The sequence below is a fragment of the Engraulis encrasicolus genome, chromosome 5 (assembly GCF_034702125.1).
Source record: "Engraulis encrasicolus isolate BLACKSEA-1 chromosome 5, IST_EnEncr_1.0, whole genome shotgun sequence".
In the NCBI taxonomy this organism is placed as follows: domain Eukaryota; kingdom Metazoa; phylum Chordata; class Actinopteri; order Clupeiformes; family Engraulidae; genus Engraulis; species Engraulis encrasicolus.
Genome location: NC_085861.1, coordinates 3,780,363 through 3,795,227, shown reverse-complemented (window position 1 = coordinate 3,795,227; position 14,865 = coordinate 3,780,363). Strand labels below are relative to the sequence as shown.

The window sequence follows — 14,865 nt, the reverse complement described above, 5'->3', positions numbered from 1 at the left end:
ATCTGGAACTCCTCCCACTTTTTTGGGAATCGAGAAACCATTAGCAAACCAAGGAAGGCGGGTCAACCATGCCTTTGGGAAATGTTAATTGTTATGCTCTTGGTCAGACCAAGTCTCGAAGAGATTTGAAAGTTGATGATAATCAGGCTAGATAGCCCCCTCGCTTTGATGAAAATCAGCGCAATTGGCTAACTTTGTGCAGTCCGCATGAACCAATCCTCACAGTTTTCCCTTTGGCCAATTTCCTGTGGCTCCAACAGATAAGATATGTTGGGAAAATGGACAGAATTCTCCTTTAAAGTTGTCTCTCCAAAATGTCCCTCTCTCTGAAACCAATGACTAGCACGTCCGTGACCTAAAATGACTGGCAAAACACATTTCATAACAAATATAGTTTGATTTATTTTTTTCCCAGGATGCTTTAGAGGAGTTCCCCTCCTCCTCCTCTTCCAGTCACACTACATTCTGGTACATTGCACATGTGCAGAATCTGTCAACATTTCAACATCTGTCAACAAGGACAATCTGTCTGTTAGAACACAGTACATCATTTCGTTGATCTACTTCATTCCATTCAATGGATTAGAATCCATTCAAAGGGGAAAAGAATACAACTGGACTTCGCATACGCTTTGAGTATGGCAACTGAAATAAGGAATAGGTTTCAGTTTCACTTCCACCACAGACAATCCTAGCTGCCCTTACAGCGCACACACACACACACACACACACACACGCACGCACGCACGCATGCACGCACGCACACACCCACACCTCCCCCCATGCCTTTTCAAAGGTCAAAACCAAGGAAGTCTTCCTGCATATCAGAGTCTTGGTCATCTTGGAAGAGCTTTAGAAGAATCTGTTTATCGTCAACGTACTCTTCATCATCATCGTCTCTGAAGAGCCCCATGAGGGTCATCCCCTCCTCCTCCTCCTCCTCCTCTGCTGCCGCTGCCTGCCCGTGAGGAGTGCTGGTTGGCGGGCCCAGCGAGACGTCACACCGGCCTCTCTTCCAGCTCCGGTCCGGCCTGACCCTCCTCCGCAGTACACGCCTGAGGGAAGCTCTACTACACTCCCCCGACTCTGAATGCACGTCCTCGTTGTCGTTGTTGTCATCTCTCGTCTCTGGGTTGGGGCTGTCTGTGACATGTTGCACTAGTGTTTGTCCGGGACGGGGAGGGTCCTGGTCTGTGATGAAGTGCCCCGATGACCTCCTCTTTATCCTTTTGGGGAAGCGCTTTGAGGAGGAGGAGGAGGGAGGGCTGACAGTTCGACACGGCAGGGTCTGTGTGGTGTGTGCAGCAGGGTCCTCCTTTGAGGAGGAAGGTCCTGGTGGTGTGCTGCTGACACGTTTGACGTAGTGCGTCGCCTGTTGCTGCCTTGGTGTTGTGTGGGAGTCTACCGGTTTGCCCGGTAACCTGTGGTCCTCATATGAGTTCTGTCTATCAAGTGTGCTGTGGTCGTGTACTGTGTTGAAGAGCCTGTCGAATGCAGACTCCTGTTTCGTGAGGTCTGCAGACTTTTCCTCTGCAATGTGCAGCTCTGTGTCTCTGTGCACTACAGTGTTTTTCTGTACCGAGGTCTGCCGCCGCAGTGTGGTACGGGCGGACTTGTTCTGCGTCGCCGTCGTCCGGGCGACCGGCGAGTCCTGGTGTTGTAGCAGCCTATCAAACGCCTCTGCTCCCGGCGATCTCAGCAAAAAGCCAGGAGAGACAGGCGAGTTGGTGCCACTGCCCGACGGCGTGCGCCTTTTGTTCCCGTAAACTCGCTGGAACGCCCTGCCCATGTCACGCTGCGTATGCTGCGTAGTACTGCAGTCCGTCACCTCAGTCGGGGCCGTGAGGAAGGCCTGAGGAGCAGCGTCCGAGCGGAGAGGCGGGGAGCCGCTCATCACCCTCCACAGCGAGGGGCACGAGCCCCACACGTACGACGCCAGGTTGCTCACAGACGTCTCCGGAGCGTCCGCCGGGGTCGCCGCCGCCTCGCCTGTCGAGTCTCTGTGCGTCGGGCGGCTAGGAGATCCCCTGCCTCGCTTCCGGTGGGATGATGAACACGATGCAGCGGCAACAACATCGGCGCCGGGAGGAGTTTGGCTCTCCTGTCGTCTTACTCTTTTTTTCATGCGGATCTCTTTTCCGTTGCCTCCCGCTTCCTCTGCTCGGTGACTGGTGACTGGAGCACAAGTGAGCAGCGTGGAAACACTGAGCTTGTCCCTGTGAGAAGAAAACAGAAATGCATTAAATACTTTGCAAACTTATTTTGGTTGATTATTTGGGGCTCAAAAGTGCCAACTCTTACAACAAGATTTCCTGATTTCAAACATGATTTTTAATCTGAAGTTATGATGGCCATTATGTTCAGTTTAGTTTTTATAAGATCCCACCTCTAAAGACGCATAGTTACAGTATAGCATCTTTATAAAGTAAATACAAAAATAAAATACGGTATCCATTTAATTATTCCAAAAAAGTGCTCTGCATCACTCTTAGATAATGCATGTTTGTGTATGTTTCTGTTTAAATGTACCTGTGTGCCTGTGTCCCTGTGTGTGTGTGTATGTTTCTGTTTAAATGTACCTGTGTGCCTGTGTCCCTGTGTGTGTGTATGTTTTCTGTTTAAGTGTACCTGTGTGGTGGTGGGTCCTGTGCGAAGGCCCAGGGCAGCGTTGCTATGAGGGCATCCAGCCTCTGGTAATGGTGGCCAGCCGCTACAAAGCTCTGGTGGCGCTCACCCTTCACATGCTGTTGGAGAGAGAACAGAGGGCAGAATTCAGGCACCTTTCAAAACTGTTCTTTGTAGCCCTTATGAAGTGATTACTTCAGTCCTCATAAGAAGTATAATTGTTTTTAACTTGTGTGTGATGTTTTTATGTGTGACATGGTGCACCACTAACTGACTGATAGGTTGAGTCTATGCACCTGCCACGTAGTCCTACTTGATTACCTGAGCCTTCTCCCTGTTATAGGGACTTGGGAATTAGTTAGTGTTTAGGCTCTGAAGAAGACAGTAGTCGCAACGGGTCAGCCCGTTTAATTAAAGGCTTTTTAACTTCACCAGCAGTGTGCCTTGGAATCTTTGGTAGACCTTATCAACAGCCACAACTGGAGCTAAGTCTGACCATAATTTAAGAACCTTTCAAAACTTAGTTTAGTTTAGTTTATTGGCTCATTTGACAGTGCAACAGAAAAATAAAAACACTTTGCATAAAGTGTCTTTATCTGTGCAGATGCGTTTCACACACACCGAAACGCATCTATGCAAATGAAGACACTTGATGCAAGGTGTGCCCTTTTTAGATGTGTCCTAGCATCTCTACAACAGGGTATGTTTGTCTGTCTGTCTGGAACACATTACTTAAATTGTACTTCCCTCCTGTGTCCACAAGGCGGCAGTGCATAGACCAGTGTTTCCCATACATTAAGGAAACTATGGCGCACCACCATAGTTTAAATTTGGCCGCCAAAGTTTCGAAAATGTAAAATAATAATAATAATAATGAATATATATATATTTTTTTTAAACTTTTTTTTCAACGGTTTCCATTTTCTATAAAACGATTTGAAAAACGATTTCCTTCGCATTTTCCTCCTGGAGTAAATACATCCTATAGAGAAAACCATTGCTTGAAAGACAGAGGGATCAAAAGCCTAGTCAAGTTGTTGTAGTTAACTCGGGTTTGGGAGCAATAAAAAACCTTGAGAGAAGCTCAGTTGGGATGAGTTTACTGACACTCCCCAGCCAGGCTTTGTTTTACAGTTGTATGATAATGAGTTAGGCAACAGGCCTTCATTGACACAGCAGAGGAGACATCGGGCTGCATATAGAAATTAATGAGTAATGAATGTGTATAGACATAAATGTGTAATGTTGTTCAGCCTTTTACCCTTTTATGGGAGGAATTTTGAAAAACTGGCCCTGTGACCAGCACCCCTCATTTAGAATGTGTACGTCTATGTGTGTTGGGGAAAAGGCATAGCATACTCTCTTAGACCATTTTTGTTTGTGCGTTAACATCACAGTGCTCCTAAATTCTTATCTGTGCTCCTATTTATTTTTTTTAATCATTGGATCAGAGGTTGCGCTAGACTTTTTCACAGTCCGTCATTTTGACGGACTGGGTCGAAAAAAATCCGTCATCGCCTATTTTTTTTTTTAAAATAAATTCGCCACCTAGTTTCTCAATGTGGGGGTCGCGACCCCGCACCGAGAACAACACATGCGCAATTGCGGCCAATTGAGAGTAAACCGCTGTGAATACACCCCCTTTCACTCGACATTCATTCTCCAACTTCGAGGATGGAGTCAATTTTGCTGTCCACTTTCTCTCTCTGCCTCCCTCATTGCATTGTTTAAAAAGCTGCAGATATCTCTCATGGCGCGCGTCTGATTCAGTGTTCAGCGCTATGGTCACCACAAGCACTTTTTTAAAAGACGCGTGCAGGGCTTTATCCAACAGCTGTCAGTCACTCGATTTGCTCTGATTAATGCACCGATTGTAATACAAAGGCGCAGTGTTAAATAATATTCGCGTTGGACTTCACATGCACGATGGAAAGGAAAGCCGTCTTGAAGCAGAAAGGTGTAGCCTAGACAGTAGATAAAGGCACTGAAGCCTACAACAGGAAGACGACCAGATTTCGCAAAACTTTGTTGAAAAATGTCAGCGACGGTAAAGGGAACCTCTCCATAGCCTACATAGCCCCATCGGGTTATATGTTGCCTCTGGGAGCGCGGTAAAGTTGTCTGAATAAAAAATATATCGCCTATAATGGGTGAACCAGCTATCGAAATGAGAGAAGGTTAGCCGTTTCTGGCAACGTTTGCCAAGTTGTAAGTTGCGTTGCCTGGTAATATTTTGGTTCTTGAATATCCGTCGTTTTTATTAGTTAATGTTCTGAAGCCGTTTTAGACCTGCGTTGCCTTTGAGTGAAGGTTCTGGCTAGCAAACGTGCTATTCGCATATTTGTTTATGTTTCAAGCGAGGAGTTATGAAAGAATGCTTCTATGAAGGGCGATAGAGGGACAACTTCGTCATTGGCAGAAAATCAGATAGTCGGTAAATGTAGGCTTAGGTCTACAAATAGTTCTGAATCTTAAAGTCGAAGTCTTAGTTATTTTAATTCATTATTTTGAGCAAGTGCAGAGGCGCGCGCTCTGCTGCAGCCAGCCGCACAGCCCAGCTGCGGCGCATGGTAGGCTATAACAAGCAGGGAGAGAGGGAGAAAGGCAAACGATAGTAGCATGAAATTATCTGCGCTGATAACTATGTCTAATTGAAATGCATATTTGCTCTACTCGATAGAGGCGTAGGCCTATTTAAACTTGTGATTTATTTATCATCACCCTGAATATTGATCCGTCAAAATGACGGACAGGCTTCAGAATTTTCCGTCATCCTTCAAAAAAATCCGTCAATGACGGACATTTGTCGGTTAACGCGACCTCTGCATGGGATGGACCCCTGCATGAGGCACGAATGAAAAGTGTGTTGCAAACAGAAATGATTCACTGCGCTGCATGTTTTAAATAAATGACAATGTAGGCCTACCACTATACATGTCATGGGTGAAATCTTATGTAATTTCTGAAAACATAAATGGCTGAAATGTAGGCCTATAGTTTCTCCATGTGCCAATGTCACACTTTACCCATTGTTTGGCCGTTTCGCATTTACGCCGCGTGAATCTCCATCCCCCCCACCCCCCATTGGCCCGCGTGAAATGTGTAGAAATTTGCACACTTTTAGGACTAAATATGAAAATGTGACCCCTTTCAACTCATTCTATGATATGACAGTTTTCAAACCAGGGATGTGAAACCTTTTTCATTCGAGGGGCCACATCAAATTTTATGAAGTCCTCCAAGAGCCGTACTACGAACACAATAAAATAAAAACAATGTTTTGGTTGAAGATGACTTACCGCCTGCAGCTTGTCATAGTTGACTGCACAGCACTCACAGAAGCCATTCTTCCTCTTCTCCCGCCCCTCTAGCCTCCTCTGCTTACCCTTACCACCAGGCTTCTCTGGCCTACGCACGCAAGCACACACACACAAACAAAGACACACACGTGCACGCACCACCATACACACACAAAGACACACACACACACACACACACACCACGTTAATTACTTTTGAGGTTTACCTTTGTAATCACATCAAATATTGAATTTTGCTCACAAAAAAAAATGCATTCACAAACAAACACTAATGAACAAATGCTTCCCTTTGGCTACCAAAACATTAGCTTTCTAATTTCGGTGTGTGTGTGTGTGTGTATGTGTGTGTGTGTGTGTGTATGAGTGTTCTCACATGTGTGTGTTGGGCTTCCTCTCCTCTTGGTAGAAAGGGCTGGCCGGAGGGGCGGAGCTGAAGTTACACGCGGGCATGTTGGCCATGTGCAGGTACAGAGGCTTGAAGCGCCTAAACATAAAGAAATAAATAATGAATTAAAGGGACACTGTGCGGGAAATGGTCAAAAAGGGTACTGCAACTATGCTGCTCATTGAAACTGTGTTACCTATAGCCAAATTTGACCTTCTCATGAAAGTTTACTAAGTAAGAAGCTAATATTTTCTTGTATGGGCCAAGTTAAGTCATTTTTGCAGCTAAAAATGGCTATTTCTGGAAATTCAAAATGGCGTACCATGGAGAAGATCCCCCTTTTCATGTATGAAAAGTGCAAATTTTCCTGTCATAATGAATACTTAGATTTTGACGGTGGTGGTAAGTATTCATGAAAAAGGTAACATTAGTGAATGGGCAGCATGAATTCTGGAAATAAACAACTACAAATCTCACACAGTGTCCCTTTACAGGTATGTAAAAGACACATAGGACTGGTGATACATTACACATTTAGAGGCCATCGTCAATCGTAAACCTCACACCCCCTATGCCTACGGGATTTACAGTAGGCTGATCTCCAGACCTCATCTCACTTGTGCTTGGGTCTGGCGGTAACCAGGCAAAACCATTACGACACGACTGTCCCAAATACACAAGTCCAAAATAAATAAATGAAAACCAAGAGGGCACCCCCAGGCAGCGTGTGTCAGAAGAGCCAGCTACCAAACAGAGCCATCTAGTGTGCCTCAGCAGCAGCTGCTGCTCTGACCACAAACCCAGAGCTAGACACGTAGACGGGAGTGAAGTGAAACCCTTCCTGGGAAACTCCAACTCCCATAAGTCAATGTGACACAGCACTACACAGCACACAAGTAAACACTGCACACAACGAAATTGCATTCATGCCTGAACCTTGCAACGGGGCGGCTCCAAATGTCTCCCAAAAGGGAGCAGTGCGGTGGGACGGTACTATGCACAGGGTACTTCAGTCATGGAGGAGGATGGGGGAGAGAATGACTCCCTCCACCAAACTGGCGGGTCGGGAGTCAAAGCGGCAGCCTTTGGGTTACAAGTCTGGCGCCCTTACCGTGACTGCCCATATCAGTGTTCTATTTCATGTGATACCATCATAAAAACAATAACCACAAGTTGGGTTTGATATATATGTTTTTTTTGTTTATCAACACAGTGTTGTGAGGGGCAAGACACTGGCAGCCAACCACGTGAGCTAATTTTTTGAACGACAGCAGTTTCCAACAATCAGAGGTTGAGTTGTGCGCAGCTAGTTTCGCGCAGTCAGGAAAAAACAAAAATTTAGAACCCATGTATAGGTAGGAGACCAACTTAAAACCCACTCACAAAAATGTTAAACAAGGTTAAGAAAGCAAAATCCCAATCACATCTGCTGAATAATTATCCCCTTCTATAAACAGTGAAACGGGTTCTCTGTTGGCACAGAAAGATATTCACGAGAACCAAAAAATCAGAGGTTGAGTTGTGCGCAGCTAGTTTCGCGCAGTCAGGAAAAAACAAAAATTTAGAACCCATGTATAGGTAGGAGACCAACTTAAAACCCACTCACAAAAATGTTAAACAAGGTTAAGAAAGCAAAATCCCAATCACATCTGCTGAATAATTATCCCCTTCTATAAACAGTGAAACGGGTTCTCTGTTGGCACAGAAAGATTTTCACGAGACGAAAACCAAAAAAAGACTCCACAAAAGCTGCCCTGTCAGGTGACGTCAAACCCATTTCTGGGAGTTCTCAGAGAGATCCCTAAGGGGGAGTTTTCCAAGTCCAACCTGGTAGGCAATCTGGTGGTGGTGACATTGTCCTACTTCTACAGGAACATTCCCACATCCCAGATACAGGGGTGATAGTGAAAAAAAAATCCTGAGCCTGAACTTTTTCCCCTGCTCCAACAACGACGACAAGATACTGCATAGTGACATAACGTAGGCCTATTTTGACACATTTTTCAAACATTTAATAGCCCGTGTATGACCATTATTCAAGCCTGATAGTAGAAGAAAACCCTGAACCTGTAACACTTTCTGAAATAAGAATAACCTAATGGCTAATTATTATCAATTTATTTTTGCAAACTCTGTCAAGTCTGAAATCAGGCATGGAGCCTGAATACTATCAGCCCTGCAGATGCACTAGCTCGCCCTCTGAATGCTTGGTGTGCGGTACAGTACAGCATCTGTGCCATATGGACGCTGGCCCAGATGCCGGGATGCTTTAAGCGGAGATCATGCGGGATGAGATTCGTTCATACCCCACTGTGTATACATGGGTTTCCCGTTTGTAAACAATCCCTGTCTGCGCACCCCTGGCAACACACTCTTCAATCTGTGATTGTTGGAAACTGCTGATTATAGCCGTGGTTCCCAATTTTTTTCAGCTGGACCTAAGAATACTACCCCCTTCCCATTTTCTAAATGCAAATGCATATTTTTTCTAAACTTTCATGTAAATCATAGGAAATTTCCCATTGAAAATCACCATCTTTTGGGATTACAGCAATATTGTAAGAATAAATTGAGAGCAGTGTAGTGTTGCACTTAGCAGTGTCGTGTTGCCACAGTGCACTTACCGACTTGCATCCTCCACTTTCACAAACGGCTTACTAATCCTCCTGACTACACAAACAAAAATAAAACACATTAAACATGACATACATGTCCGTTACTTTAAACCAAAACACATTAAACATGACATACAGTACATAGCTGTTATTTTAAATCAAAAACGCACAAAAAAAAATCTGAGCATCCCTCACATGTCATCTCTGAAACATCACTATGACACTCACCACCATTGTGTTTTTGAGAGGAAGTCCTTCCACCAGGTGTTACTTTGACCTGCAGGAAGAGGCAATTTATCAGATTACTCATCGGGCAGAGAGGTGTCATGCCAGGTATCAAGGTATCATTCCATCTCAATTTGGTCAAAACAATAGTCCCAATAGAACGTCTCTGCTTAACCCATTGATGCCTGATGTTACGTTGCGCAACATTCGCCCTGGCACCTGGAGCTGCATTCCGCAACATTCAGGCACATGAGATTTCAGACAACTTCATTCAATATCTCTGTTTGAGATGAATGAACACATTCTAATGAAAGATGAGGATCTTAGCGTTTAAATGCAACTTGTGCATATTTTTATGTGCTTCAGAAGCTGAGATATTTAGGTTTTTATAGGCTGAGGGCAGCTTTTCTTAAAAAGGGCTCAGGCATTCAGCACCCTTTTTTGCAGGTGCCTTAGGCGTCAATGGGTTAAAACACGTCACTGCCTTCAACACGCCACTACCTTGGAGCTGCTCAAAGCGGATTACTTCCCAACAAAGTGGGTGGAGTTACCAATTTCTCCGAAGCTCAGAAACAATATATGTATTGCTTCTGGCCTGACAAGAAGCAATGCTGAAGGTGTCGCCTCACTAGAAGGAACTGGACTTACCGCCTTTTTGGCTGCCACAGTGGTTGCCTTCTTCTGTGCAGAAATGATGGGCCTCCTCTTCTCGATATATGCCATTAAATCTGAAGATTAAAAAACAAAACAAAAACCCACTATTACAACAACCCCTTTGCTGCTAACACCAAGTAAGCCCCCCATGCAACACTGTCAAATTATGCCAGGTAAAGGATCAAACTTTCACGTCTTGAACAAAAGAGACATACCTTCCGCGTACAGTATTTTGACTCCCCACTCGAGGGCGTCGGAGAACATCTTGTTCATCTGGAAGCGCTCCTGCTCCTTCACAACCTTCTCAACCAGCGCCTTCCCACGACTCACCTGCGCCTGCCAAACACACAGAGAGAGAATGTGTGTGTGTGTGTGTGTTTGATTATCTACAGTTGAGGACGATATTATTAGCCCCCCTCCTGAAATTAGACATTTCTCTTGATTTCTCAGTAAGAATGACCATTATTAACCATTTCTGTTATTCTGGAAACAAATACACTGATGGAGATAATGTTCAATGAGTTGAATTTGGCTTTTTCTATTGTTTCAATGAGTTTAAACAAAAAAGGGCAAAAATGACAAGGACAAAATTATTAGCCCCCTGATCATTAATAGTTAATATGGCGCCATTTATGAACCAAAACTGACAACAGGCTCTGATAAGTTGCTACCTAGGTTGGCACATGCCCCACTAGGGATTCTGGCCCATTTCTTCACTGCAAAGTGTTCTAGCTGGTCCAAATCGCATGGATGCTGAGCATAGACATTAACCACAGACTCTCAGTGGGATTGAGGACTGGACTATGAGCGGGTGATTCCAATATCATGGTTTTAGTGTCCTTGAAGAACCTCTGAACTAATCTAAATGTATACTTTGGGTTACAATGTTGTTGGAAGACCCAGCAATCCAGATTCAGACCCAGACTCCCTGTGTCTGAGGCTGAATAACACACTAAACGTGATGCCCCACCACTGTGTGTACCTGTGGAAACTGCTTGGCCTCATTAGACAAAAGAAGCATTGGACACCTGCCTAGATGATTGTTATTGACCTGGCCTCCCCTGGGGGTGTCCCCCCCAAGAAAGACAGTTGTTAGGGCTTGTCATCATATTGGGCTTTGGGGCCATCATCACAGAAGAACCCCTTTACTAAAGGCAGTGCATATCAGAGTGTTATTGAGCTTTGCCTGTGAACATTTGAAAGTCAAAAATGAGTTTTGAACGTCTCTGCTTTCATCTGATGATATTCAATTGCACCTGCTTTGATGCATGAATTCTGCTTTTGTCAGGTGAAGAAAGGGATAGGCCTTGAATCGTTATAAGATGGTTCCACAATTAAACATGGTGGTGGATGCATCATTCTGTGGCAGCCTCAGCCACAGGAAACCTTGTTTGGGTGTACGGCACCATAAAAACTGAAAATTATGATAGAATGTGGAAAGTGACCTGCAAAAATACGCTCATAGAGGGAGCGAAGCTCTTCACTGGACCTTTCAATAAGATAATAACCCAAAACTTGCATCCAAAATAGTTCAAATGTTCTTCAAGGATACTAAAACCATGGTCTTGGAGTGGTTCAGACCTCAATCCTTCAGATAGTATTTGAAGAGTGCTGAAAATGAATGTCCATCCTCAACATCCATGCAATTTGGACCAGCTTAACTATTTGCAATGAAAAAATGGGCCAAAATCCTTGGTAGGACATGTGCCAACATAGTTAACAACTAATCAAAGTGCCTGGTGTCAATTTTTGTTCATAAATTGCACTGTATTGACTATTAATGATAAGGGGGCTAATAATTTTGTCCTTGCCATTTTTACACTTTTTTGTTTTAACTCATTGTGAAAACGGAAAAGTCCAAATTTAACTTATTGGATACTATCTCCATGGTGTATTCGTTTCCAGAATAACATACATTTATTGAAAATGATCATTCTTAATGATCAAAGAAGAGATATGTCTAATTTTAGGAGGGGGGCTAATAATATCGTCCTCAACTGTATATCTTTACTTGAGTTGCACATTGGAGGCTGCTCAAACACTTCTGTGCTAACTCTTGTTTAGGGTTGAGCCGATATACAATATCATTGTCCATAGTCATGGGTGAATGGCGGTTTGTTTTGTTTGTTCAGACGTCAGGTTGAGTAGCAACACACACACACACACTCAGACACACACACACACACACACACACTCAGACACACACACACACACACACCTGTAGCATAGTGTACTTACAGTGTCTGGGTGTCCGTGGGAGCTGCTGCCGCGGGGTCTGTCTTTGCTGCTGCCGGGCCGAGGGGAGCTGACCCCCGACTCTGGGCTGGGCACCGGAGACTCCTGGGCCAGCCGGTGCACATAGCGAGCCTCAGGCTTACTGCTGACCAGGTAGCGGATGTCCTTACTGAAGAACTTCTCAACCGTCTACAGGAGGCAGCACACCAGAGACGTTACAGTATTACATTATTATTACAACATTACATTACGCTTCGCTGACTTAGTTGACGCTTATATCCAAAGTGACTTACGATCGAGGACATAATAATAGCATACACCACATGCAGGTACAAAGTGCACTGCACAGGCAATTATACATTCAATCAATTACACAAAAGAATAAGTGGAAATGCCTTGTAGGTTTTTTTGTTATTATTTGAAGCATATTAGCACAGGGTTAAGTAGAGTCGACACACACACACACACACACACACACACACACACACACACACACACACACACACACAAACACACACACACACACACACACACACGGTACCGTACATGTAATTTGCATTGAAAGCAGGTGGCTTGAATAGCAGTGGACATTTATTTCGCTTCTTTTTTGTTTTGTTTAACCCCTTCATGCAGAGCCCTTATTACTGGCTTGTGTTTGAATCTGTTATGCAAGACTGTCTGTAATGTCATGACAACTGTGTGTTTTCCTTGTAACTGGTGAACAACATGAGAAAACAAACAATCTAATAGCAGTTATGCACTCACACCAACCACAATCACAGTTTAAGCTGATTTGTTGCCATTGTGTGACTGACTACTGACACTAGAGTTGTTTTCATCCAACACCCCAACATTTGAACAGAAAATGGATTAAAGGGACAGTTTGGTCAATTTCAACATGCGGTTGTATTGCTCGCGCTACCCTTGACTTATCAGTACCTGGTGATGCCACATTTTTCGGCTCAGCCCTTTCTGAGATATGAGCAATTCTAATGGGGGCAGCGATTGTTTACATTTTAAAAAAATGAAACATAGGCCAACTCCAAATATTTTCCCAAAAGGTACTGCTGTTTGCTAGTTGTCTGCTGATGTTTTATAACCTTTTGGATGTTTTTGGGTATAAATAAAAATGTTTTTTTGAAATGTAAACAAGGAGCTGCCCCCATTACAATGACCAGGATCTCGGAAACGGCTGAAGAAGAAGAAAAAAAAATCTCAGGCACTGACAAGTCCAGGGCAGTGTGAGCATTACAACTGCATGTTGAAATTGACCAAACTGTCCCTTTAAGAGATGATGGCATTGTATGGCTCAACTAGCAGGTATACAGTGCGTTAAAGACATCACCATCACAACCACCATCAGCACCCATTCATCAATGCGTTTCAAAAACAAACAACCAAAGGAAGCCCACACAACCCAAACAACCCCCACCAAATCCAAACAAAACATTCAAGACCTCATCCATTTGATTTGATGCAAATGGCCCAGGCATTTCACTCCCAAACTCAACCAAGCTCATCAAGCTGTCACCAAAGGCTTGCTTTTTACACCCACACGTAACACCAATGAATGTGATTATTTGCAGTTCTTTGGAATTGCTGCCCATCAATATGCATTAAACGGAATAGCAACATGCACTCGCTACTCACCCCTCCAAGCGTTTTGATGTCATTTTCGAGTTTCGAGTTTCGTTTGTTTGGTGGCAAGTCAAGGTAGAACACTTTACCCGTAAGCCTGCGGGGAGAAAATATGTTACGCTTTTTATGAAACAAACAAAAACACATCGGACAAGATATCACGACATACGACTACGAAACTAGATTTCAACAACCCAAAATATATTTACGATACAAGAAATAAGACTCATTATCTGGCACATTATATCCCTACCTATTCATTTTGCACTTTCCCAAATGTGCTGGAGTAGCAAAACGCTTAAAAAGACTTAAATTATTGTGAGTGCCGCAACTGCATGATGTTGTGAATGGTACAACAGACATAACACCGAAGCAGCTGGCGAGTGACTGACACTCACTGACCGTTTAAAACTGACCCTTTTAAACAACAGGAAATAGCTTCGGGGCTCGGGAGGTGTTTCCTATCAACAAAGTTGCTAGCCATTGCAAGCTAAGATTTACAGGTTTGAAAAGCGGTGGGGGATGGAGACTCCCAACTGAGATCGCTCCCGGACGTGCGGTCCCAGGTGTTTCTATCACTCCCGGACGTGTAGTCCCACCCGATTATATTTCACGTATTATCATATACTGCCACATACAAGCAATTTAGGGTTAGGGTTAGGGTTAGGGTTAGGTTTAGGGTTAAGGTTAGGGTTAGGGTTAGGGTTAGAAACAAAAAACTAACATCAACAACATAACTAGCTCCGTCATATGGCGGTGGTACCGATTAGTCTGGCTAGTGGGAGCGAGATGAAAGGGGAGCGTCCTGGGTTGGGAGCGTCAATCAGGGAATCTTTGAAAAGTAACGTAAACCAAGGCATGCCATGGTCCTTTAAGTTAGAGCAAACAACTACAAACTCACAAGTAATAAACTAAGAACAATGACATGTATAAACAAAACACATACCTAGTTTTGTTACGGTTGTAATGCAGGCCTACTGTTTTCATTTCTATGTTTTCATTTCACCCAAAAGTTTGCTCATCCTTCCCGCGCTTCCAGTAACTAAACGACGACAACGTTCCATCCACAATGTTTCTCTGGGTTGGTGCGTTACAGTTTCGCCAAAAAGATTGACACCCACGCTGTAATGACTGTAAAACACAAGATTAACTTAAAACGGAATAGTGTA

General features: G+C 44.0%; 1 protein-coding gene across 2 annotated transcripts; it reads right to left on the bottom strand.

Moving 5' to 3' along the window:
* Positions 1 to 399: 399 nt before the first annotated feature.
* Positions 400 to 14,754, bottom strand: dbf4 (DBF4-CDC7 kinase regulatory subunit). Of its 2 annotated transcripts, none has more exons than XM_063197939.1 (11): positions 14,643 to 14,754; positions 13,709 to 13,793; positions 12,062 to 12,247; positions 10,039 to 10,159; positions 9,818 to 9,897; positions 9,173 to 9,221; positions 8,954 to 8,999; positions 6,318 to 6,428; positions 5,925 to 6,033; positions 2,629 to 2,744; positions 400 to 2,216 (listed from the first exon to the last, which is right to left on the bottom strand). In XM_063197939.1, the coding sequence occupies exons 1-11, from the start codon at positions 14,681 to 14,683 to the stop codon at positions 791 to 793; spliced, it is 2,370 nt and encodes a 789-aa protein (XP_063054009.1). In that variant the 5' UTR covers positions 14,684 to 14,754; the 3' UTR covers positions 400 to 790. The 2 variants fall into 2 exon arrangements, with proteins under 2 accessions (XP_063054009.1, XP_063054010.1); XM_063197940.1 differs by lacking the exon at positions 14,643 to 14,754 and adding an exon at positions 13,950 to 14,046.
* Between the last annotated feature and the right edge of the window lie 111 nt (positions 14,755 to 14,865).

Excerpts from the sequence above, each read along its gene's own strand:
- dbf4 (XM_063197939.1), bottom strand. The coding sequence starts at position 14,683 with ATGAAAACAGTAGGCCTGCATTACAACCGTAACAAAACTAG. Across the intron at positions 12,248-13,708 it reads ACATCAAAACGCTTGGAGGG|ACGGTTGAGAAGTTCTTCAG; the intron begins GTGAGTAGCGAG and ends TGCCTCCTGTAG. Across the intron at positions 9,898-10,038 it reads CAAAATACTGTACGCGGAAG|ATTTAATGGCATATATCGAG; the intron begins GTATGTCTCTTT and ends TTTAATCTTCAG.